Here is a 27,389-nt window from a genome sequence, read left to right on the forward strand (position 1 = left end):
GCCTTGCTTTTGGTGGGTTTATCAGTCTGCTGAAGCCAGGGGACTCCTCAGAATAATGCTTTTAAATGTATAAAATAAAATAAGGAGGTAAATAAATTATGTTGAAATAAACGTGATTCTTCCCCCCATTCAAATTTCAGACCCCTGAAATCTAGCCATGCCCTTTAGGCTAAAAATTCCTGAGCTTGTTGAACCCTTTACTTTAGAGATTAGGAGACTGAGATCAAGAGAGGAAATGGATCTGCTCAGTTTCACCCAGAAATTTAATGCCTCGATATCCTGATTCTTCAAGACTTAAAGAAATGAATCCAGAGTATTCACTGGAAGGTCAAATACTGGATCTTAAGCTTAAATATTTTGGCCACTAATAATGAGAAGGATATTTAATAATGAGAGGACTCATTGGAAAAAGACCCTGATGTTGCGAAAGATTGAAGGCAAAAGGAGAAGGGAGGATGGCAGAGGATGACATGGAAGTATAATATCATGGAAGCAATGAACATGAACTTGGACAGACTTTGAGAGATAGAGGGGGATAGAAAGTCTGGCAGTGCTGGTCCATGCGGTCACAAAGAATGGCTGAACAACATCCTGATTCTTAGACCAATTTTCTTTCCCTCATTCAGCACTGGCCACCTTCCCTAATAAAGATCATGCTGAGATGATTTCACTTCAAATGCTTCATTTCAGCACAGATTAAAATGTAATTAAATGCTTTCAAAAATAGTAATCAAGTGTTACAAGATAATAATACATAATAATAATAATTAGTATTTATGTGGCACTTTGCAATTTACAAAGTGCTTTTCATTCGTTATCCCATTTGTTCCTCACAACAGGCAGGTACTACTAATAACCCCATTTTCAGAAGAGGAAACTGAGGCTAAGACTTGCTGAGGTGAAGTGACTTGGTCTGGATCACACAACTAGTCCATGTATGAGCTTGGACTGGAGCTGAGATCTTCCTGACATAGGTGACCTGAGTTTGAATGCTATCTCAGATATACACCAGCTGGGTGACCCTGGGCCAGTCAATTTGCCATCAGAATCTGAGTTTCATTATTGAGAAAATGGAGATAATTAGACCACCCACCTGTCAGGGCTATTGTGAGGATAAAATAAAGTTATGCATACAAAGAGTTCTGTAAACCTTTCCATGCTAGATAAATGTATACCTGCCTGTTCTGTTTTAAGGCACCTCCTACCTTGACATCCCCTGTTCTAAGCTCCCTCCCATCTCTGACATCCCCTGTTCTAAAGCCCCTCCCAGCCCTGACATTCCTGTTCCAAGGCCCCTCCCAGTTTTGACCTCTGTTCTAAGGTCTCTCCCAGCTCTGACATTCTCTGTTTCTTGGTGCGTAAAAAAAGACATTCTCTTGGTTTCCTGAAAATCTCTCTTCTGCCCTCTAGTTCACTGAACACTCCCACAGGCCCCTCTCCCCACCCTTCTTTGCTAGCTTTTTTTCTTGCTTGCTTTGCAATCTGGAATTGGGTTTCTAGCCTCTCTGCTTCTCTCTCCTGCACAGATTTCCCACTTATCACCAAGGAGAAAACTGAATCTGAAATTGACGTCAAACCTAGAAATCCCTTTTCTTTGGGTCGATTTGACCCTGACTAGGAATGTTCTGATGTGATGTGCTGCCGGAGGGCGGTGAGTATTTTCATCTCCATGAAAAAATCCCTGGCAGTGATTGTATCACCTACCAAGCACTGGGCAAGGCTTAGAGAACACACAAAGCAGGCACAGTGAACCCTCCTCAGGCAGCTCTCATCCTCCTCCTGGCCTCCTGTGTACTAATCCTGACTGTGCCTCACCAGGGGCCTGCAAGCCTGAGTTACTGGAGGGGAGAATGTGGGTCAAGAATTGGTCATATTCCTTCCAGTTCTAATGCTTTGTACCTGATCAGTTACCTCCCCTGTCCCCAAACTAACTGGTCGTGATCCAAAGCCACTGTTATAACAGGTCTTGTTCTGAAGGAAGCATGGAATATGGGAGCTGGGAGTGGCCTTAGAACAGAGAATGACAGAGCTGGGTAGGACTTTATCAATCATGAAATCTAGTCCCCTGTCCCCTCTCCAGTTTACAGACAGATAAAATTGAAGTGCAAATGGTTCCCATATGGGATGATGTTACAGCTGGGGCCACAAACCAGTTTTCTTTCCAGGTCACCAGACTGCATTCTTTTACTGTATCCCTCACTGGATACACCCCCATTCTGACCATGTCTCTTGAAGGTCCTAGAATAGACTAATCATGGTTCTCATTAATAAAGAGCTTTAAGATTAATGTTTACAGGGGCAGCTAGGTGGTGCAGTGAATAGAGCACTGGCCCTGGAGTCGGGAGGAACTGAGTTCAAATGTGGCCTCAGACACTTAACACTTACTAGCCATGTGACCTTGGGCAAGTCACTTAACCCCAATTGCCCTGCCTTCCCCCCTCCAAAAAGAAAAAAAAATAAAGATTAACATTTACATTCACTAACTCATTTAATCCTTGTAACAACCCTCTTGGGTAGGACTAGTATTATCCCCATTCTCCCAGTGAGAACACTGAGGTTTCCTGGTGATGGACTGGTTTGCTTAGGGTCAACTGTCTTGAGCTAGGAAGTGGCAGAGGCCTGATCCAACTTCACAAAAGTAGTAAATAGAAGAACTGAGATTCAAACCCAGGTAATTCTATTCCAAATTTAGCCTATTTTCCATTGTAACCTAGTGTCATAAAAGGATGCAACTCTTTTAAATCCTTTTGGGAAGGGGATGGGTGGGTTTGATTTGCTGAAGGGTGAAAGAAGACATCACCGTCTTCCTTCCTTCTTGGCTCAAGGCAATAGCCACACAAACATCTGTTTTCTGTCATTCTGTATCCCTAACATGACATCCAGAAGGCTGATGGTTCCCCATTTTCTTAATTTCTAATTTTGTTTGTTATATATTCAAGAAAAAATATGCTCTTTAATTTTATCTCCCCTGTTCTTCCTACCCCTGCAAATCTGTGGAAGGAATAATGTGTACGCTATAATTGGAGTAACACTCCCATGAACAGAACCCTTTCAAAAGCCCTATGACTCTCAGCAAGGGTTGATAACCTGCCATTCCCCTGGGAAAGGCCAAACTGCATTAAAAGGCACTTTCTGGCTGACTACTATACGGTGACATCAAGGGCTATTTAATGGAGCTGTATCTTTCTAATAGAGCTCATCTGCTGCAGAGGTGTCTGAACACCCTGTGCCTGGAGCTGGGTCTGCTTGTGAACACAATGTCCCAGCTTCAGGCTGGGCTCCCACACCCTCCCACAGCTACTCTTGGAGACAACCAGACTCAGGGTATGTGCTGTGTTTCTGAGGTACAAAGGATGAGTAAAGGTTGGGGGTGGTGGTGGAGGCATTGGGGTAAGGATATAGAAAACAGGAACAGGATTCCCACCTAGAACTGAGCTCATATCAAGAAGGAGGATTTTTAGATTTTGTCTATGGAACACCCAAACAACTCACTGGAAACTTAAAAATATTAATTTAGTTGGTTATTTCCTAGCATGAAAGTGAAGTAAACAGAATCACAGGAAGTCTGAGCTATAAGTGACCTTATAACATAGAATGTCAGGGCTGGAAGTGACCTTTTGATATAAAATGTCAGAGCTTGGAGGGGTCTTAGAACAGAGTGTCAGAGCTGGGAGAAGCCTTGTAACATAGAATACCAGAGATGGGAGAGATCTCAGAACATAGAATTGTAGAGCCAGGAGGAGCCTTTGATGATGAAATGTTAGAAATGAAAGAACATTTATAGGTTATCTATTCCAACCCCCTTAGATTACAGAGAAGGAAACTGAGGCTCAGAGGAAATTTGACTAGGCTAATGCAGCACAATAGATCAGTGTCAAATATAATATTTGATCAGACAATTAAAAAACATCCTTTTCTCTACCCATGGCAAGTGATTTTCTGTGATCCAAACCATGTACCCTTGTTGTGGTTGCTCCCTGTGCCTTTCATGTTTTCTGCCCTCACCTGTGACTCCAAGCTTCCCTGGTCTCCTTCAAGCATCAACTTCTACAGGAAGCTGTTCCTTGGTCCCGTCCAGCTGCTAATGCTTCCCTTCCCACATGAACTCTTATCCACTCTGTTTATATCTCACTCAGACCTCATTATGCACATCTTGTCTCCCCAATTATAGTGTGAGCTCCATGAGGGCAGGCCTATTTTTGCCTTTCTCTAAACCCCAATGCCTGACACTTAGTGAACACTGAATAAATGCTTATTGACCTACTTGGATGAGTTTTAAAACAGGGGTTCTCATTTTTTATACAACAGCCCCCTTGAAGTCTGTAGGCCTCTTCTCAGAATAATGGTGAGTGTGTGTGTGTGTGTGTGTGTTTAAACAAAACATAATTGGAGGAAATGCTAAATTTCAGTTTGAGGCTAGTGAAAATAAATGTTTTTTTTTTCTCATCCACTTTCATGCATCCCTTCAAATCTTCCCACAGTTAAGAACCTCTGTTTTAAGAGAGTTCCACTCAGCCAGTTGGTGAGTGTAGTCAGCACCATGGACAGCTGGACGAACCAGCTCCTGGCACTAGCAGAGTTCCTAAGGGAAGGAGCTGTGTTGCTCTGCCATGGTCTGCCTTTCATGTCTACCTGGCAGCCGCCTGCCCTTTATGGACCTGAGCTCAATTCTCTACCAGGGTAATAAAGTCATTTTAATAACCAACAACAGGACTGCTATAATTGCTATCTGTGGAAGCTCTTTCTCTAGCGGCTGTTATTTCTGGTCTGTGCTGAGTTAACTCCAGGCTCTAAAAATTAAGTGCCTTGTCCAAAGACACTTTGGGTCTTTATGTTCTTATATGGTAACCATCATGGCAGCTCCTTTGGAGCACTGCCATAGCTGAAACCAAACGGGGGGGGGCAAGAGCTGTGGACTGAGGTTTTCCAGACTTTGAGAGAAGCCAGAGGGCTCCTAGACTGCCAGAACTGGGAGGGCCCTTACAACAGGGGACGTCAGAGCTGGGAGGGACTTTAGAATAGAGAATGTCAGGGCTGGGAGAGGCCTCAGAACAGAGGATGTCAGAGCTGGGAGGAGCCTTAGAATAGAGAATGTCAGGGCTGGGAGGGGACTCAGAACAAGGGATGTCAGAGATGGGAGGGACCTTAGAATAGAGGACTGTCCCATCAGAAGGAACCTTAGAGGCCTTCTAGTCCAACCCCCATTTTCATAGGATCATGCCATCAGAGATTTAGGGTTGTAAGGGGCCAACCCCTCATTTTATATGAGACTACAGAATTTACATGATTTGACCAGGGTCACGTAGCTAATGAATGTCTGAGGCAGGATTTGACCCCAAGTCTTCCTGACTTCAAGTCTACTGCTCTACCCACTGCACCACACTACTTCTCTAGTGTTTTTTTCCAATTTATTTATTTTTAGTTTTCAACATTCACTTCCATAAATTTAAATTTTCTCCCCCTCCCTCTCCCTTCCCTCCCCAAGATGTCTTACAATCTGATATGGGCTCTACACATACATTCCTATTAAACACATTTTCACTTTAGTCATGCTACATGCCTCTCTAGTTTTAAGAGAAGGAAAATGACTTGCCCACAGGCACACAACTCCCAGATCATAGAATCTTAGTTTTTGAGCTAAAAATGAAACTTAGTACCACCTAGTTCATGCCCCTTCCCCCTAACTGATAAGGAAACCAAGGCTGGAGAAGGACAATGCTTTATCCAGGGTCATTTGTCCACAGGTAGTAAGTAGCAGAGCTGGGATTTGAACCCAGGTCTCTCTCCATTCTGCCCCACTGAGCCTGAAGCATACTGGGATAAACCACTATCATTCAAAGGGTCACCAGGACCTGCTTACTATGCCCAACACAATTCCAAAAAGAGAAATAAACCTCACAAAAGCACCAATTTCTCATGACCTGGGGGTGAAAGTGTTTTCTCTTGTAGCTCTTTAGGGAGACACTTGGGGGAGACTCCCAAAACATCCTTGAAGATGGAAAAAGGTCCCTTTGCCTTAGGCAGGATGATAGAAGTATTTTCTTTATGAGTTACTAATGAGTCATCTTTTGGTCCTTTCCTCTATGATTTTTGCCACCAGAAAAAAAAGAAAGAAAAATCCTATAGGACCGAGAAAGGTTAGTATTTATCTGGATTTCTAGGCCACAAAGCACATGATACAGCAGCTATGTAACTAGGACAGGGCAACCAGGCCTCTGGCCCAGGGCATAGGAATTTAGAACAAACATTTAAAACTCATCCTCTTTTGAAGCAACTGAGGACAGCGTCTACTTAGTGAGAATAATTAGTTAAAACTAGAAGCTAGCAGATCAGTACATTGTTAATAGCATCCATCTGTGAGGCACTATAGCAACTAATTCACCCTTCTGCTCTACTGCATTTGTCTTAATTACCTCTTGTATTATTAAGTATCAAATTACAAAGTTGCTCTGAGGGCTTCGTGCTGTTTGCCCCAGGCACCAAAATTACTAGTTAGGGCTCTGTAAGAGAGACACACACACAGCTGCTTTTCCCAGTGAGAGGGAAGGCTTAATGGGCTTCATCTTTTGTTTTGACCTTTCCCAATTTATGTGTGAATTTTGGGGTTTTGTTTTAATCTGTGTTTCACCCCCACACCCACTTTCTAGAATGTTAGTTCTATGAAGACAGGGATTGTATTTTATCTAACCTATATTGACAGTGCCTATATAAATATAAATTCCTATATAGAGGACAGTGTCTTCTATAAATAGGAATTATAATAACAGCTGACATTTAGACACAGCACCTATAGGGCTTTAATACATGGTAGGGGCTAGCCCATGGATGTGCTCTGGCTTCTTACTAAAGGAAATGTACAATAGTCTCTCTTAGTTGGTTACTGCACAGAATACATTGACAGAACCCTTACAAAAGTCCTGGGAGGTTGATACTGACATCCCTATTTTACAGATGAGTAAACCAAGGTTTAGTAAATGACAAAGCTGGGTCTGAAGTCTAGGTCACCCAAACCACTAATTAGTAGTGAAGATTCAAATCCAGTTCTCTCCTGACTCTAAAGAAATTGGACTCCAGGAAAAATTCCATTTAGGATGGGAGGGGGTTTTGGAGGCAGTCTGGTTCAATCACTCCATTTTGCAGCTGAGGAAACAGAAGCAAAGAGAGGTTAAATAACCCACCCCTGAAAACAGAACGAGCAGATACTTGGGGCAGGATTCAGACCAGGTCCCCTGACAGCCAATTGTCAGTTCTTCCCAATATGTACCAGATTATTTCCTCTGGAACCCCAAAAGTGCTCTTTCTATATCTCCCACAGAAGGCATTTAGTAAGTATTTGTTGGGGGTATATTGTGTCAGCCACTTCTCTTCCAGAAATCCCCAGCAGACATTTCTGCCTAAAAGTGCAGTAGAATTCCTTCATGTGGTCTTCCTGAGATAGCATGCTACAGCATCCAAAACCTCCAGCTGGACTCAGAGAAAGCCTCTTGGCTGGAGTGGTAGCAGTGGCAGTGGTGATGGTGGTGGTGGTGTTGGTCATGGCAATGGTGGTGGTGTCAGTGGTGTCGGTGGTGGTGGTGGTGGTGGCGGCAGTGTTGGTATTGGTGGTGTTGGTGGTGGTGGCGGCGGTGGTGGCGGTGGTGGTGGTGGTGGTGGCGGTGGTGGTGGCAGTGGTGGTGGTGGCAGTGGTGGGGTTCCCTTTGTCTCCTTTTGCTGCTAAGATACACCAGGCCACCTATATAGTGGAGCCACTATAAAGTGACTCCAGGATCCTTTTCCTATCATTGATGTGAATAACTAACAATAGAAAACACTTAAGCAGTGCTGAGGGGCCTGGAGGATAGACTTATTTTTTACTATCAAGCCAGAATTGGTTTACTAAATCTGTCAGTGAAGGCCAAGAAAAATAAATTAAATGCAGCAAGGCGCAGGTCTCCCAGAACCTAAGCATGTCTTTTTCATGTTGATTGGAGGAAAGAGGGTCTTCGTTTGGCTGCCACACTGGCTAGCAGAGGCCACCGAGGGTCCTGGGTTGGGAGTCTTTTCTGCCCCCCAGGGAACATGGCTCATTGGTCTACATTGTCTAAGCAAAAGATTCTTGGCTCTGAGCCCTCTTCTGAGCACTGCTGTGGGCTGTGAATGCTCCTCCATCCTGAGCCCCTTTAGCTCACATCCCTTCTGCTGTTTCGGCAGCTTTGAAACCCAACTCTTCTCTAGGAAGCTTTCTAGACTGATCAAGATGGGGGTGGCAGAGAACCTGAAATAGGAGAGAAATTCTAATCTGAAGGCAAAGGACCTGGGGAGAAAGCTTAGCCCTGCTACTTATCACATGTGTGATGTAGGACAAGTCACTTCCTTCCTCTATGCCTCAGTTTCCTTTTGTATAAAATGGAAGGATTGGACCGAAGATGATTGCTAAGGTCTGCTTGGGCACATATTTTAAGCCTTAGAATACAAGGATCCCTGGTGGAGTTTGGCTAGAGGTCCCAGGGACAGTGCCCTGTAGGGAGAAGAAAGAAAGAGCCTTAAAGCCTTTGTTGAGAGTGGGGAACAGGGGACAGAGTAAGGCAGAGTTTACCTCGTGCACCATCCCCAGAAGGAAGGGAAAGTCCTCACAGATCCTTATTTTAACTTGTTCTGACCAATCAATGCCATGCTCAACTGTTTATTCCTACTGAAGGAATGTAAAAGCTATTAGTTTTGGATCCCTGGGGCAAAGTCCTTGGGATCCTACTGGCGTTATAGCTCTGGCAGTAGACACAGGACTGGGGCTTTAAGTGAAGACATCTCTCTTTAATTGTTGGCTCTGCTTCTGACTAGTCATGTGACCTTTGGGAAAGCTCCTCTCATCTCTGAGCCTCAGTTTGCCCATCTGGTAAATGAGAGAATGGACTTTAACCCAATGAATCAGTGACTTAGCAAGCATTGATGACATACCCCTGGTACAGGCACTCTGGTAGGCACTCGGCAATGTGACAAATGCTTGAATGAGGCATGCATTTCTAGTCATCAATCTGTCAGTAAGAATTTATTAAGTGTTTATTATATGCTAGACACTGGGGATATGAACCAACATTAACAATAGTTGCTAGCATTTATATGGTGCTTTACAAATGTTACAGACAGCTAGGTGGCACCATAGTGCCCAGAGCACCAGGCCTGGAGTCAGGAGGACTCATCTTCCTGAGTTCAAATCTGGCCTCAGACATTTACTAGCTGGACGATCATGGGCAAGTCACTTAACCCTGTTTGTCTCAGTTTCCTCATCTGTAAAATGAGCTGGAAAAAGAAAAGGTTCACTACTCCAGTAACTTTGCCAAGAAAAACCAAAATGGGGTTACAAAGAGTCAGACATGACTGAAATGACTGAACAACAGAAACAAATATAAATGCATTTGATCCTTCAACAACCTTGTGAGATAGGTGTTATTATTATCCCCATTTTACAGATTTTACGGAAATTGAGGCTGAGAAAGGTGATATGATTTGCTCAGGGCCACACAGTTAGTAAGTGGCTGAGGCGGGATTTGAATCAAGTCTTCCTGAATCAAAGTCCAGTGTGCAATCCTTGCCCTAAAGGAGTTTACACTCTATCAAACCCTCCTGTAAGCACCTGGCAAGTAAGTGCTTCATAAATGTTTGTAGATTGATTGCCCACATGATCTTACAGGTTCCTTTCAGCTCTAAAGATCATGGATTGTTCCAGCAGCCATTCCTTTTTTTTTTTTTTAAAGCAATTGGGGTTAAGTAACTTGCTCAAGGTTACACGGCCAGTTATTTCTGGGTGTGGTGCTGAGTGTCTGAGCCCAGATTTGATCCAGATCATCCCGACACTGGAGCCGGTGCTCTTACTCAGTGAGTCATCTGGCCACCCCTAAGCAATTGGGGTTAAGTAACTTGCTCAAGGTTACACGGCCAGGTGCTTCTGGGTGGGTGCTAAGTCTCTGAGCCCAGGATTCGATCTCCAGGTCTTTTCAACACTGGATCCGGTGCTCTTACTCTCTGTGCTACCTGGCTGCCCCTCAGCAGCCATTCCTGCTGCCCAGTGATGACCCCACAGATGTACTAGTCCTTTACTTATCTAAAAAGGAAATGGATTTCCATTCCAATGGTCCTTTAGGAGGACAAAATCTTTCCTCAGAACGATCTTGTGAGGGTGGTAGTGCAAGAATTAGTATCTTACATTTTGGTGAGGAGGGAACTCACCAAATGAAAAGACTTACCCAAGGTCATGCAGTTAAGGAGGATTTTGGTCGCCTATCTCCTTACTCCATTTCCAGGGCCCATGCCACCTGGCACCATAGTGTCTCCTCTATTTCTGTATTGGTCAGGCACTGCTTGCCAACCTTCCTCTATGTTCCTCTTTGCTCATGTTGGGCTGTTTTAAAGTGAAGAGTCCTCCAGGGTACTTGGTTTGTGGGAAGTATTATATAGATGTGCATTGGTAACACAGAGAACCTAGGATGTTGTCAGCATGGGAATACCCTACACCATGGCAACCCATCTATCGATCTAGATTGCAGTTCTAGAGCATTGCCTACCCACAAGATTGTTTGGAGGAGTTTTATACTCTTAAAGTCCCATTGGAATAGAAATTCTTTTCCTTTTTAGATAATTCCAGACAAGTACATGTGTGGGGTCATCACTGAGTGAACAGGAAGGGTTGCTGATACCATCCATGATTATTAGAGCTGAAAGATCATCAACAGCTATTCATTAAGCCCTTACTATATACCATCATTCTAGAGGTGGAAGGGATGAACCTTAGGGGCCATCTTGTTCAACCCTCTTATTGTATAGATGAGGAAACTGAGGCCAAGGATTAGAGTGATGTACCTAAGGTCATAAAGGTAGTGATTTGAACCAAGGCCTTTGGACTCTAGAGACAGGGTTCTTGCCACTGCTGCTCCTGTAGTCTGGCACTCAGAGAGATTAAATAACTTGTTCATATTTACATGGCTAGTAAGTGTCAGAAGCTGGACTTGACCCCAGGCCTTCCTGTTGCCAAGTCCAGAGTTCCATCCACTATATCATTCTGCCTTTCTCTTACTTGTTTCTACCTATAGGGGGAGGGTCACAAGGCAGACAGAAAGCTGGCCTTAAAGCAAGAATACTTGTGGTCAAGCCTGTCTCTGATACCTACTCACTGTGTGACCAAGGGAGGTAGCTTACCCTCTCCCTTCTTCTAAAACTATGACTTGCAGATCAGATATATACCTGCATCAGAGGAGAGAGTTTCCTTACTCTGGAGTCCCCTATACCAATGAAATCACATTCTGGCCCCTCTCCCTATTATATACATATATCTATCGAGATCTATCTATCCAAAAGTCGCTCTCTGTCTTGTCTCTCTGTCTTTCCTCCTACAGACATACCCATACAAACACAGGTGTAAAATCCACATATAGAAAGAGCTTGTGTAGGTATGTGTATACATATACATATGTATATATATATACACACACATATACGCATGCATATATATACACATACATATGTATATATACACACATACACATGCATATGTACATATACACACATACATATGTATATATACACACATACACATGCATATGTACATATACACACATGCATATGTATATATATACACATACATATATACACACATATATGCATGCACATATATGCACATACATATGTATATATATACACATGCATATGTACATATACACACATACATATGTATATATACACACATATACACATACATATATATACACACATATACGCATGCATATATATACACATACATATGTATATATACACACACATATACACATACATATGTATATATACACACACATACACATGCACATGTACATATACACACATATACACATGCATATGTACATACACACATACATATGTATATACACACATGCATATGTACATACACACATACATATGTATATATACACACACGTACACATGCATATGTACATATACACACACATATACACACAGCCTTTCTTTCTCTTGCTCTTCTATAAAATATCTCAAGAGACAATCTGTGTATGTATGTACCAACCTACACAGCCTGTCTCCCTATATAGATATAAATTTTACATATGTATGTATATATTAATATGAATAAGAGAGATATATGGAGAAAGGAGAAGAATCTGTGTGTATATATATGTGTGTGTGTGTATATCTAGTGTCTTAGGATGAGGGCAGTATATTATCATTATTTTATTATTATGCAAGAACATAATATCATATGAGCACAATAAAAGCTTTTCTTCCTATCAGTCCCTCACCAAATCTTGTCACATATATTCTTAAAATCGGATATATTTGTTATTCTTACAGAATGTAAGCTTCTTCAGGGCAGGAATAGTTCTTATTTTGTCTCTGTATCCCTAGTGCTGAGTACAATTCCTGGCACATAGAAGGCCCTGAAGAAATGTTTGTTGATTGAAGCATTCAGCTTACATCTGCTGACAGTGACTGCCCTCCACACATTTGGGTTTTAGTCCTGATTTTGCCATTATTAGCTCGCTGTGTGATCCTGGGTAAGTTACCTAGCTTCTCTGAACCTTAGTTTCCTAGTCTGTAAAATGAGAATAAAAGTGCTTGCCCTTGCCCCTCTCACAGGAGTGTTTCAGTATCTAATGAGATAATAGGTAGAAAAGTGGATAACAAAAATAAAAGCGTGAGGACAAATAAAAGAAAAGCTTTGAAGGTCATTTGCATTCTATTCTATTCCCATCAATAATAAAATAATTAAAATATAAAGTGCTCTTCTTCCCAAGAGTGCTGGGGGTGGCTTGTTGTTTTCCAGATTGACCCAGACGAGGTAAAGAGTAGCTCAGACACAAAATGCCAGCTCCTTCCGTCGGCATTCAATCCCCCTTCGCCGTCCTGCTCCAGCTTGTCTTTCCACACTTAAACACCCAGTGCATTCTACATTCCAGTCAAACCTGACCACTAGTGGTTTCCAAGATTTAACATGTCATCTCCAGCTTCCATGCACCTACACAGGCTGTGTCCCTTCATCTGGATGCTTTGCCTTTCTGAATCCTATCAGTTCCCCAGAGAAACATTCCTTCATGTCCCCAGTTGTTAGTAAACTCCCGTTCCTCCAATCACCTTGTATTTACTTATCTGGGTATCTGTTTTATCACTCTATTCTAGATTATAGTATTTTTTCCTTTGGTTGGGGGAAGTCATGTTATTGGGGATGGGGAAGATGTGTCTGACCAGATAACCTGGGTCTAATCCCCCTGTCCTTCCACTAAAAAGCTGCAGAACCCTGGGGGAGTCACTTAATCTCTTGGGTTCTTAGCCAACTCTCTAAATGTATATATTATCAATCAGCATCAGTGGACAAAGTTTCCTCACTGGGAGTTCCCTACAGGGATGAAGTCACAGATCCAGACATTAAAAGAGAAAAAAATGAAAATACGAAGACAGTAAAGCCTATGATTGCTACTGGCATGGTAGAAGTTCAGCACAGAAGTCAAATCAAAGTGGGTTTCCTATGGATAGTGAGATTGTTCAACTACTCCTGATGATGAATGACATGGTGAATGATGATAACAAGTCCTGGAACACTGCAGAAACTTCTCAATAAGACTCATAGGCATTCAAAAGAACTTGGTTTGACTATCCATATATTAAAAACCAAGTGGATGAAGAATGCTTATTGTCCATGCTATGATGGATTCATAGCATATGCAGAATTAGTCCATCTATAATATACCTTGAACAGACATTGCACTGAATGGACAATTGGCTGGGTCCAGAATTTATTAAGAAGAGGAGTGTGGGTTGCATGGCCTTTGGGAAATTGTTCAATGAATCAAATGACCTCAAGATTTTTCCTTAAACAAAGGTCCATCTTTTAAACAATAGTTTTCTTTGGGTGATATCATATGGTTTTGGGATTCAGAAAATGCCTCAGTCTTTGAAAAACTGAGGTTGAGGATCACTAGACAATGGAAAGTGATGCACGGTGGACAAGGGCAGCCATCACAAAGGTACAAACTAGAAAATACACAGAAGACATAGTATAAAGAAAATGTATCATTGGGAAAATAAAAAAAAGATGGCTCCATCATGTGATAAGAGTTAGAGATGGACTGCTAGCCTTGCCATGTCAAAAGGAAGCTAATAAAGGTCGCCAGAATGTTGGACAGATCACTGGGGAGAAGTTTGCAGGAGGACATGGAACCTGCACGGGCAGTCATGAATCAGTTGCAATCTACACCACTAGAGTGAACATTCATCCAGTTGGATGGACTTATGGATTTGTTGGAGTGTTGAAATGAACACCTCCCTCATCAGAGCTGTGGGAGGGAAAGCACTTGGCCAACTTTTAACCTCTACATGAGCCTGACAGGTTACTTCTGATCCTTAACCTCTGGTTACTGCCCAAAGCTGGCAGGTTTGGGGCTTGGTCCTTTTTTGTCTCCCTCATTTTGTCAGCTATAGGTATTTTATTATTTTTTGTAAGGAAACAGCCTTCTCTGCACTGCCTTGTAGAGGGTTTCATCTGCATCCAAGAGAATTGGAAGGATATAAAGTTTTAGTTGTAATTGTGGCCAGGTCCCACCATCCCCTGATGGCAAACTATGACTGAATGGAGAAATGCTTCTCCAGATTATGAACTTGTTCTAATCTGGATATAAACCTGCCAGAGCTGTGAGTATTTATGGGAAATGGAAAAATCATAAAATGTCAGAGCTGGGAGAGGTCTCAGAACAGGGAATGTCAGAGCTTGGAAGGGCCTTAGAACAGGGAAGATCAAAGCTGAGAGAGGCCTTAGACTAGGGGATGTCAGAGCTGGGAGGGACCTTAAAGCAGGGAATATCAGAACTGGAAAGAGCCTTAGAATATATAACACTAAATATTAACATTGTAAAGCAGTGATTTCAAATTAAAATAGAAATGGATCCCTGCTGGCAGCATATTGACTTAGAAAACCACAAATTAACACTATCTATGTTGCAATGTATTTTCACTTATTTTGCTAAATATTTCTAATGACATTTTAATCTGATTCTTCTAACAGTTGGGTGTTTATATTCTGACACCTTTGTTAAAGTATGGCAGAATCTTAGAATGTCAGACCTAGAACAGCCTTAGGACACAGAACATCAGAATTTTAGTGGGTTTTAGAATGTAGAATGTTAGAGCTGAGAGGGGACTTAGAGCATAGAACATAGATTGTTAGAGCTCAAAGAGGGAAGAAAACACAGAACACAGGATATTAGGTCAGGAAGTTACTGTAGAATCATAGAAGTCAGTGAGGCAGAGATCTAGGACTTTGTAATCTGCTGTCTCCCCTCCTTAAACTTCACTTTGCAGAGGAGAAAAATAAAGCCCAGAGAAGCAAATGGACTCACTCCATGTCATCTCACAGCAACTTAAGAGATTGAACCAGGATTAAAGGCCAGGGCTTCTTACCCCAGGTTTAAGGCTCTTTCGGAGGTGGCACTTCCCATAGAGAGTGATCACAAGTGGGGTTTTCCTGAAGCCAGGCTCAGGGAAGGAGGTGGGCTTTGAACATAAGATACAACCATACTGGTGATTCTAGTATATTCTCAGCTCTTCAAGGAAAATTGGGTAAGCCAGTATCATGCTGAAGGTTAATTGGGTCTTTGACCCCCAGAGGGAGAAAAGCAGAATTCCAGCTTTAGAGTTTCCTTACAGAGCCTGGGCTCTGCCACAGAGACACATCTTGCTTTGAAAGTCTTACTGAAAAACAAGGCGTGCAAACTCCAACCCCCCTTTCCCTGGGCTGGAAGGTGTGACAAGGTCAGAAAGACCAAGAATCAGAAAGGTATGGGGATGGGGCATCCCACATATTGTCTATGTGGCAAATAAGTATTCCACTGCTGGAATTTTGGTGTCATTTAAAGTGGGTGGGAGTTATCATCAAAAGATCTGGGTTCTGATCCTGACTCTGCTATTTCCCACCTGTGTGACATTGGGAAAATCATTCTCCATCTCTGAGGATCATTTTCCTTTTCTGCATAATGAAGAGGTCCAAGTAGCAAGTTTACAGTGAAAGAGCACTGGATTTGAAATCAGAAGTCTTGGGTTCAAATCTTTCTTCTTGATCTGATCTGCAATCTTATGATTTTTACTATCGGTATGATCTTGGCCAACTCACTTTTCTTCTCTGGGATTCCATTTCCCCTTCTGGAAAATGAGGTGACCAGTCTAGAATAATTCAGTGGAAATAGTCCCGGTGTTGGACTCAGAAGAACGGTGTTCAAATTCTGATTCTGTCAGTTGCTACCTGGGTGACCTTGAGGGAAATCATATCATTTCTTATGGCTTCAGTGTTCTTATCTGTAAAATGAGTGGCTCAGTCTAGAAAACCTCCAAGGTCCCTTGTAGCTTGAAATTGATGGTCCCAATATATTGCAAAGATTATACATTGTGACCAAGTGCGATTTATACCAGGAATGCAGGGATAGTTTAAAATAAGGAAAACTATTAACACAAATGATTATATCAATAAAAGGAACAAAACAATATGATTTTATCAATAGATGCAGAAAAATCCTTTCGACAAAATACAGCACTCATTCCTATTAAAAACACTTGAAAGCATAGGTATAAATTGATTTTTCCTTAAAATGATAAGAAGCATCTACCTTAAGCCATCAGCAAGCATTATTTGTAATGGGGATAAGCTAGAAGCCTTCCCAGTAAGATCAGGAGTGAAACAAGAATGCCATTATCATCAATATTATTCAATATAATATTAGAAATGCTGACAATACCAATAAGAGAAGAAAAAGAAATCACAGGAATTAGAAGAGGCAATGAAGAAAAAAACTGTATTTTTGCAGATGACATGATGATAGACTTGCAAAATCCTAAAGATTCAACTAAAAAGCTAGTAGAAACAATTAATAATTTTAGCAAAGTGGCAGGATATGAAATAAATTCACATAAATCATCAGTATTTCCATATATCACCAACAAAACCCTTCAAGAAGAGATAGTAAAAGATATCCCATTTAAAATAACTGTAGATGGCATAAATTACCTGGAATTCTGCTTGTCAAGACAAACCTAGAAATTACATGAACATAATTATAAAAACACTTTATGCAAATAAAGTCAGGTTTAAATAATTGGGGAGACATTAATTGTTCATGCATGGGCAGAGCCAATACAGTAAAAATGACAATACTACCTAAACTGATCTACTTATTCAATGCCATCCCAATTAAATCACCAAAAACATTTTTTTGAGCTAGAAAAATAATAATAAGATTGATTTGGAAGAATAAAAGGTCAAGAATACCAAAGAAAAACTGTAAAGGAAGGAGGCTTAGCAGTAACAAATCTTAAACTATATTGGAGAGGCAGCAATTATCAAAACTATCTGGTACAGGCTAAGAAATAGAAAGGTGAATCAGTGGAACAGATTAGACATTCCATATACAGTAGTAAACAATTACAGTAACATTGTGTTTGAAAAATGTAAAGTTTTAAGTTTTGGGGTTAAGAACTCAATATTTGGTATAAATTATTGGGAAAACTGGAAAGCAGTCTGGCTAGGTGTAGACCAATATCTTACACCATTTACCAAGGTCAAAATGGCTACATGATCTAGATATAAAGGGAGATGTCATAAGTAAATTAGAAGAACATGGAACATATTATTTATCAGACTTATGGATAGGAGAAGAACATATGAACAAACAAGATACAGAAAGCATTGTGAGATATAAAATGGACAATTTTGATTACATTAAGTTAAAAGGTGTGGCATAAATCAAACCAATTTAACCAAGATTAGAAGGAAAGCAGAAAACTGGGAGATATTTTTATAGATAGTTTCTCAGATAAAAGTCTCATATATAAAACAGAGAACTTTGTCAAATTTATAAGACTGAGTCATTCCCCAATTGATAAATGATCAAAGGACATGAACAGGCATTTTTTGGATAAAGAAATCAAAGCTACATAAAGACATATGAAAAAATGCTCTAAATCATCATTGCTTAGAGAAATGCACATTCAAACAACTTTGAGACATCATCTCACACATATCAGATTGGCTACAATGATAGAAAGAGAAATGACAAATGCTGGAAGGAATGTGGAAAAATTGGAACACAAATACACTGTGAACTGATCCAACCATTTTAGAGAGCAATCTGGAATTATGCCCAAAGAGTTATAAAACTGTGTATACCTGTTGGCCCAACAATATCACTATTAGGTCTGTTTCCCAAGGTGATCAGGAAAAAGAAAAAGAATCTCTATGTTCTAAAATATTTATAGCTTCTCTCTTTGTGGTGGCAAAGAACTAGAAATTGAGGGGTTGTCCATCAGTTAGGGAATGAATATAAAATTGTGGTATATGATTGTGATGGAATACTATTGAACTATAAGAAAGAGTGAGCAGGTTGATTTCAGAAAAATATGGAAAGACTTGTATGAAACAATTATTTGAAGAATAATTGTGTGACTAAGCTATACTTAGAATTAAAAATATTTAAACCAATTACAAATGACCTATGAAGGAAGATGCTATCCACTTTCAGAGAAAGAACTGATAAATTGAAGTATACATAAATCAAAGTATTATTTTATTTACATGCATATGTACATGCATACATACATATGCATGTGTATCTATATATTTATATATCTGTGTCAAATAGTGGCCTTCTCTAGTGTGGGGTGGGGAGGGAAGGAGGGAGACAATTGGAACTTATAATGTAACAAATAAAAATCTATGGTCCCATGCTCTCTCAAGTCTCCCAAGCCCTGTACCCAATGTCTCAGTTTAGTCTGAGATCATGTAGTCTGCGGTTTGTTTGCCTGTATACTTGGTAAGACCTGGCCCCCACCTCCATCCTACCTCTCTGCTATAGATAAAAATTCTCCTCCTCCAGAAGTCTTCAGTGGTTAACTCCACTCACCTGCAGTGATATTTTCATTTTGTGAACTTCAGTAAGCTTCATTTATGGTAAATAGTCAGTCAATAAGCAGTTATTAAGTGCCTACATGCCTGGCACTGTGTTCCATAAGTAATGATGATGCAAAGGCAGAACTTATTTCCCTACCTAAAGTGAAGGATTTATAGGAGGTGGAGGGATGCAAGGACCATATCTACTACTACTCACTACCACCACCACTACCACCACCACCACTACCACCACCACCACCACCACCACCACCACTACTACTACTACTACTATACCATATTATAAAGTGATTAGTCTACCAAATAATTTTATAAAAATCACGTTGAAATCTCATCAATTATTGGATCATGGATTTACATAAGGAAGGGACCTTAAGGGTCATTATATCCAACTACTTTCTTTCATAAATGAGAAAATGGAAACAAATAGAAGTGTAATCCAGGATTTTACAGTAAGTGAATGACTGAACTGGGATTTCTGACATCTTTCTGATGCTGAGTCCCAGACTTTCCCACTCCATTACACCATACTGCTGACTATAGGTCTTATTATCCCCATTTCATGGATGGTAACATAGGCAGATGTTGGAAAACAATGAGGTAAAGTTAGTGACAGGGCCAGGATTAGAAAATCAGCTTCCTGACTCCATATACTGTGTTGTGATCTATCTAACAGAATATCAGCACCTAACCTTTCCCATTAACTATCACAGGGATTCACTCAGTAGACACTTGATAAATGTTTGTTGGATGACTATCAATTGTTAAGCCACATCAACTACAATTTCCTTTAACTTTGTGTCACAAAGAAACCAAGTTCAAAGCCAATCTCCCCCAGTAAGTCTTCTAAGATTCCCTTTACTCAATTCAATTAAACAGAATTAATTCAATTAAACAAAATTAAGCTTTTTAGCAATTGCCCCCATTTATCAAGGGCATATAGGTGTTGCAGCAGTCAAGAAGGCTCATCTTCCTGAGATCCAACTTCAGACACTTCCTAGCTATGTGACTCTGGGCAAGTTATTTAACTCTCTTTGCCTCAGTTTCCCTATCTGTAAAATAAGCTGGAGAAAAAATGGCAAACCACTCCAGCATCTTTGCCAAGAAAACCCCAAATGAGGTCATGAAAATGAGTGAACGAGACAAATGGATCACTGAAATTACCCATAGTGCAAATTTGAGTGTAGTGTCTGAGTCAGAGGTGGAGAATCTGAGACCTCAAGGTCATATGTGGCCCTCTAGGTTCTCAAGTGTGGCCCTTTGACTGAATCCAAACTTCACAGAACAAGTCCTCTTAATACAAGGATTTGTTCTATAAAACTTAGACTCAGTCAAAAGGCCGCACCCAAGCACCTAGAAGGCCACATGTGCCCTCAAGTCTATGGGTTCCCCAACCCTGGTCTGTCTTTCATAACCCTCCTTGTGGAATGGCCACCTCTCCTACCTTCAGCATGTATATACAGGTCAGGGAGGGGGGTGACCTAAGGGAAAGGGCTCTGACTGAGGAGGCAGTCTGTCCCTTTTTTTCATCCCATGCAGCTGTCTTTTTTCCCCAGTCTGTTCTGACCCCTAGGTCTTTTCTGATCTGGGCCTGTATCTAAGAAATTGCCCTCTGAGCTACTTGGATGGACCCCAGAGGCCATGGAATCTGATCTTACCAGAATATGAATCCTGCCCAGTGCTTATCCCCCTCAGCTTGAGGCCTTCTAGTGAAGGCAGCCCATCCAGCTTTTGGACAGTTCCATTTTCTGGGGAGTTTCTTGACCGCAGAGCCTAAATTGGCCTTTTTGCAATTTTTTTTCCCTTTCCTGGTTTTGCCCTCTGGGGCCACGCTGAGTGAATCTATTATCCGTCCTCCACAAGATAAGCTGGGAGGGCAGTTGGGGAATGCAGTTATGTCAAGTATTCCAGAGAAATATATGGAGTTGGCTTTGGGTGGGCTACAATATCCCTTTTGCCTTAGGGGAGCAAGTCAGAGGCTGGGGAGTTGGGGGTTAGCAGGCATCCAGAGGAAGACAGTTAGATGAACCTGGCTCCAGGGCCCCAGAAGATTGGCACTCCCTCTAACTAGCAGGGTTTTAAGGGGCCGCCCCAGTGTGGGGTGCTTCTCTTCTCTTCTGCCAGCATGAGGAAGGGCCAAGCATTTTCCAGGACCAGCTTTCTCCGGGGAGCCAGGTTGGAGGGCCAAGTTCTTTGACGTAAAACTGAATGGGCTCATTGGCTCTGGGGTTGCCGCCTCAGAAACTAACCAGAGCTCATTCAAGCTTGCCATGTCCCTGCTCTCTGAGGCTTTGCAGGGCTTTTTGGAAGGGTTGTGGGAAAGCTTTTCAGGAGTTGCTCCCTTCTTTTCAGCAGTAGCTCCCAACAAAACAAAGGCCAATTCAAAGGTTCTGAAAAGCTGGCCTCTTCCAGTTCCCAGGTGACTGCTGCTTGTTGTATCTGTCAGTCAGTTAACAGGCATTTTATGGAGTACTTTCTGTGTGTACTGCACAGGGCTGGCTAGGGGTGTGTGTGTGTGTGTGTGTGTGCGTGTGTGTGTGTGTGTGTGTGTGTGTGTGTGTGTGGTGTGTGAGAGAAAGAGACAGAGACACAGAGACAAGGAAAGAGAGACAGAAACAGAGATGGGGCAGAAAGACAGAGACGGACAGAGAAAAAGACAGAGGTAAGACCTGCTGCTCTAGGAGCTTTCAAGAGAGAAAAACAGGACATAAAAGCAGGAAATGGTAGGTTTAAGAGACACTGGTAGTACTTATATAACAGAAAAGGAGAAAGGAAATGTCTGATCATGTTAGTCCGCAGCTCAATAAACTCTAGGAGATACTAGTCTCCATATATTATATCTCATTATATCATATATTATATATAATAATATCTCGTATTGCCTCCAGGATCAAACACAGACTCCTCATTTGACCCTCAAAGTCCTTCTTACACTAGTGCTTGCCTACTTTTTCTGGGTTTATTGCACTCTATCTCTTTCTATGTCTTTGTTTCTCTCTCCTTTATGGTTCAACCAAACTGACTTGCTGTCTGCTCCCTGTATGTGACATAAGATAACAAATTTAGATGTGACAGAGCCCTTATAACAGGGGGTTCAGGGGTAGATTTCAGGGGACTGTAATGGGAATGCAAATTTGACCCATGAACTTGAATGGGAACATTCCAATATCAGCATGCATATACAATACTATTGACTCTTACAACTGTGAGATGGAGGCACTATTTATTATCTCCCATTTTACAGATGAATTAACTGAGACTGAGAGAGGTCAACTGACTTGTCTCAGGGTTATATAGCTACTAAGTATCTGAGACAGAATTTGAACTAACTTCCTGCTTCCAAATCCAGTGCTCTCTCCACTGTGCCACCTACTTACCTTAAAATTACCACCCTTCATCATCTTTTTTTCACTCACTTCGAACAAAAATTTCCAATCCAATAAATATTTACTTGTGCTAAGTGCTGGGGACACAATTAACAAAAAGAAAGATAGTCCCTCCCCTTAAGGAGTTTACAGTGTAATGGGGGAAGCCAATATACAAGAGGAAGTGAAATACTGAATTTTAGCACTTCATTCACTTATTCAAAACCATTATTCTGAGAGGGATATCAAGAGTCATCAGATTTCCCATAGAGTACATTATGCAAAAAAATGTAGGGGCCAGCTAAGGTGATGCAGTGAATAGAGCACTGACCCTGGAGTCAGGAGGACCAGAGTTCAAACTTGACCTCAGACACTTGACACTTACTAGCTGTGTGACCTTGGGCAAGTCACTTAACCCCAATTAGCCTGCCTTCCCTCTCCAAAAGACCAACAAATATATGTAAGGACTTCTACCTTGGAAGTCATGTCAATTTCAATAATATCATGTTACACACGACAAAACTGAGATGCAGGTGACCTGGATAAGGCCACATAGGGAACAAGTGGGGGATTCAAGGTTAGGGCCTCTGACTCAATATCCAATCCCCTTTTCACCATAGCACATTCTCTCCCACAGGAGGAGCCCTCCCGCTGGGCCATCCCTTTGCACAAACTGGGAATGCTCTCCCTCCTCCCTTCTACTTCTAGGAAAACCGAGCTCTTTAAATCTCAGCTCAAGTGGTGCTTTCAACACAAGTCTTTTCCTGATGCTCCCTGGGTATCAGGACTCTCCTTTTCTAAAATTATTTTAGATACACTTCATATAGACGTATATGTATGTGTGTGAGTATGTGTATGTATGTATATGTGTATACATATTTGTTTATCTGGGTATCTTTTATGTCATTTTTTATGATAAGGAGATGCAGTATGCATTAGAAAAGGGAAATTGGATAAAAGTGCACTTCCTTTCTTACTTAGTAACACTACTAGGAAATAGTAGGGAACGAACCAAAGCCTAGACCTGAAAATTATCAATCAGCTGCTTTCCCCATCCCCCATCAGACCCTCTGCATCAGTCCTTGAATCCCTCTTTCTCTGATGACTACCATCAGAGAAATGCTCCAGGGCTCATGGACACCAGACACTGATTTCCAGATATTTGTAGTCCACATCTGAGAATGGGACATCTTAGGACCCTTAATCCTCTGGATGATATGTTTTGAGATAAAACTTTTTTGTTACTTGAAAAAGAATTATCTCTTTTGTAGGATGCTGTCTTGTTGAGTATTGCATAATCTTTGGGGAGTGACTTCAGATATGTTTATATGAAGCCAAAATACATACAGTAAAGTGTATAAAATGCAATTAATTATCAAAACCACAGATCTACTGTAGGAAATTATCACAGAATTCATCTAATCCAGCCCTTTTATTTTATAGATGGAGAGTGGTGAACTTATTTGCCCAAGATTCTTACATGGATAGGTAGTGAGTAGTGGGAAGAATTTAAACCCAAGTGCCCTGAATCCAAATCCAATGTTCTTTCCATGAGTCATGCAGCCTCTCAAATTAAAAAAAATCTATGCATCAGATGTCTAGATATTTATTCTACACAAAACCAAACATTAGAACATGACTAGATGTTTTCAGATATATAGATCATAGAATTAGGATCAGAAGGGATATTAAATGACATCTAGTCTAATGTTCTCATTTTCTTCTTCTTGTTCAATCATTTCAGTTGTGTTTGACTCTTTGTGACCATATTTTATTTGGGGTTTTCTTGACAAAGATACTGGAGTGATTTGTCATTTCCTTCTCCATCTCATTTTACAGATGAGGAAACTAAGGCAAACTGACTTGCCCAAGGTCACACAATTAGTAAGTGTCTGGCTAGATTTGAACTCATGAAGATGAATCTTCCTGGTTCCACGCCCAGTGCTTTATCCACTGCACCACCTAGCCGCCCCCGAATGTTCTTATTTTATAGATGGGGAAACTGAGGTACATAGAGGTTAAACAGCTTGTCTAGGTAGTACACAGGTAGCAAATAACAGAGGAGGGCTTTGAACACACATACACTAACTCCAAATATAGCTCTTTTTCTTATGTGCCTTGTTGCCTATCTGAATCTTGAGCATTCTATTATCTTTGCCTTCCATCTTTGGCCATTGACATTTATCTCCACTAGAAGCAGAGCAGCCATCAGTCTCCTGGGCCCTGCAGCTGTGCTGCTGTCCTGAGAAGGTTCCTTCAGATGATACCTCAGGTCTGAGATGGACTTACTCAATGGCCTGTGGATACTATCAGTTGAAACAGACCATCCAAGAAGGAGCTGATTGCCAGTTTCCCAAACAGCAGGAAAATACTTACAATTGAATATCCAGGAAAATCCTCTTTTCTTCTCCCACATGAATCTTCCAGACACAGTCCTCTCCCTCAGCATAGGGCTCAGGCCAGTTTGGGGACAGCACTACTCCAGCTACCGCGGACAGCTCCCCACCACACATGGCTGTAAGAGGAGACAGTTAGATGGACACATTGATCAGGAAAGCCTCTCATTAGAGCCTGTGAAAATGGGTTGGCTGTTGTGGTTTGTCTCAGCATTTCAGAGAATCTTCAATCTACCCTCAGAGTTGGAAGAAACTTCAGAAGCCTCCCATTCCAGACCCTACCTTAACAAGAAGCCCTCTTTATGGCATCCTGGGCAAATGGGCACCCAGACTCTGCTTGAATATTTTCAGTGACAAGGGACTCACTACCTCCCAGGGTAGCTCATACTAAATTGGGAATGTTCTAACTGCCATGAAATTGTTCCTTATATTCCACTCCTTTGACTCTAATTTCTGCCCATTGATCCTTTCTTTTTTGGCCTGTGGGACCAAGCAGAATAAGTCTCAATTCTTTTTTTTAGCACATCCCTTCATAAATGAAAGTCTTGGAAGGGCCCTTTGAGGTTACTTGATCTGCTCTTCATTGTTTGGATGAGGAAATTGAGGCCCAGGGAAGTTAAGACCTCGGGGTCTTTATCTTCCCACTGTACTATGTTTCCTTCTCTTCCCTGTGTGACCTTGGGAAAGTCACTGAAAGTCACTAACCTCTCTGGGACTCAGTTTTCTTATCTGCAGAAGAAGGGATTAGATGAGATGACCTTTCTTATCCCTCCCAACTCAAAATCGATGATTATGCAACTTCCATTTCTGCCAACAGATGCTAGCATTGTCTCTGGTCACCATGACATCCTGGTCACCTTGTCTGGACTCAGGTCTTCCTCTCTCCCACTCCTCTATACAATTTAATTCTGGAACTGCACACAATGCTTACTCCAAGTGGGGGCTGGCCAGATTTCGGAGTTAACTTTGTGTTTACCTAGTGAATGTTCTGCCTGAGGTCCAGGCCAGAGTACCTATAAATTCCGCTCTGTTAAACTCGCACATTTAATATGGGGATCAATCTTTCACGGGCAGCAATGGCTGTGATTTCACGCCAAACTGAATCGGGTGAGGATGGCTGCCAAGAGGAGAAACCTGTTTCATTATTCTGTGTTTGAGTTATCCTGGCACGGGGCTGACATGCCAACTTTAAACACAGAGAACAATGAGAACAGAGAGCCAGGAATGCCTTTGATTGCCTTAAAGATGTGTGCTCTGTAAACTAAGCCTTTGGTATTAAGAAGCCTATTACAGTACGTTAATAGCCTCAGCCTCACTGGTGCTGTGGTAAGGATTGAATGGCAGGGAGTATGGGAAAGCTTTGGAAAGCATTAAAGGGGCTATGGGAATTTAAAGGGTAGGTATTATTATTGCTTTAAGTAGTCATATTGTCATGTCACAGATTCTACATACTCAAGTGTAAAGAGAGAAAGGACCACAAGTGCTGGACCCACTTCTACTACTGATTTACTGGGTGACTGTAGGGAAAAAACCACCTGACTTTCTGAGTCTTGGTTTCTCCAGTTAATATGATTGCAATGGGTGAGGTGGCAATGATAACTGCCTTACCTACCTTCCAGGGCACATTGGTTGGCCCAAGTGAAATAAAGGCTATGAAAGTGCTATAGAAAAGCATAAAGGGGGAATGAGATAAGTCATTGTGTGAGCATTGGTAGGTCTCTTCCCCAACTGGACCATGCTTTCTTCCTTCACAAAATGAAAGGGTTGGACTAGATCATTTCTGAGACCCTTTGGACATTTTGGCATTTTATGAGGCTATTATGTTATGTAGAGGGATCATGACAGAATGAATCAAGGTCTAGGAATCAACTTCCTTCCTTCCCCCCTCTCTCTTATTTCCATTTCTCCATTCTTCCTTAAAGTCCTGACTCCCTCTTTTCCTCCCTGAATCCTTCTCTTTCTTTCTCCCTTCTTTCTTCTTTTGCTTCTTCCTTTGTTCTCTTGATCTCTCCCTCCTTTACTTCTTTCCTCTCTCTTCCTTTATTCTTTCCTCAGTTTTCATTTTTTCCTTCAGTCCTCTCTCTTCCTCCCTTCTTTACTAATTTTTATCTTTTTCCATCAATCTCTCCTCCTTTCTTTCTTTCTTTCCTCAGTCTTTCACTTATTTTTCTTCTCCTTTCTCTTCCTTTCCTGTTCCCCCTTCCTTCTTGCCATATGATATCTTTCAGGATCCTCTGCTGTTCTATTTTTTTACACAGCAGAAAAGGACTCAGAAGACATTTCTTCAGATCCAGAGACCCTGGTAGATGCCATTCTTCCAAAAAGGAAAGATGGCCCTTTTTATTTGAACTTTTTTTTGAGGAGGGAAGGCAGGGCCATTGGAGTTAAGCGACTTGCCCAAGGTCACACAGCTAGCAAGTGTTAAATGTCTGAGGTTGGATTTGAACTGAGTTCCTCCTGACTCTAGAGCTGGTGCTCTATTCACTGTGCCACCTAGTTGCCCCCATTTAAAAATTATTTTAGGCAGTTCAGTATGAGCATAGGCAGATTTCTGACCCCTGTAGGCCCAGTGGAGGGTAGCAGCAAGATGAGAGAAGCCAAGTTAAATCAGGATAGTGATTAGCTCAGGAGAAAAACATGATCTGTTGGATATAGAGATACTAGGACTAGATGCAATGAGATTTGCTTCAGAGTCACAGAATCTGA

At 41.5% G+C, this 27,389-nt stretch overlaps 1 protein-coding gene across 1 annotated transcript in view; it reads right to left on the reverse strand.

Moving 5' to 3' along the window:
• SEZ6L (seizure related 6 homolog like) overlaps positions 1 to 27,389 on the reverse strand; it is a 248,393-nt gene that overhangs the window by 49,380 nt on the left and 171,624 nt on the right. The window contains exon 9 of the mRNA XM_069081915.1: positions 24,664 to 24,802. Coding sequence (XP_068938016.1) covers positions 24,664 to 24,802 — 139 coding nt within the window. The remainder of the gene's footprint in view (positions 1 to 24,663; positions 24,803 to 27,389) is intronic.

Source organism: Petaurus breviceps, unplaced genomic scaffold (assembly GCF_028583685.1).
Source record: "Petaurus breviceps papuanus isolate PSGF00001 unplaced genomic scaffold, PetGlider_PUasm1.0 99, whole genome shotgun sequence".
NCBI classification, from domain to species: domain Eukaryota; kingdom Metazoa; phylum Chordata; class Mammalia; order Diprotodontia; family Petauridae; genus Petaurus; species Petaurus breviceps.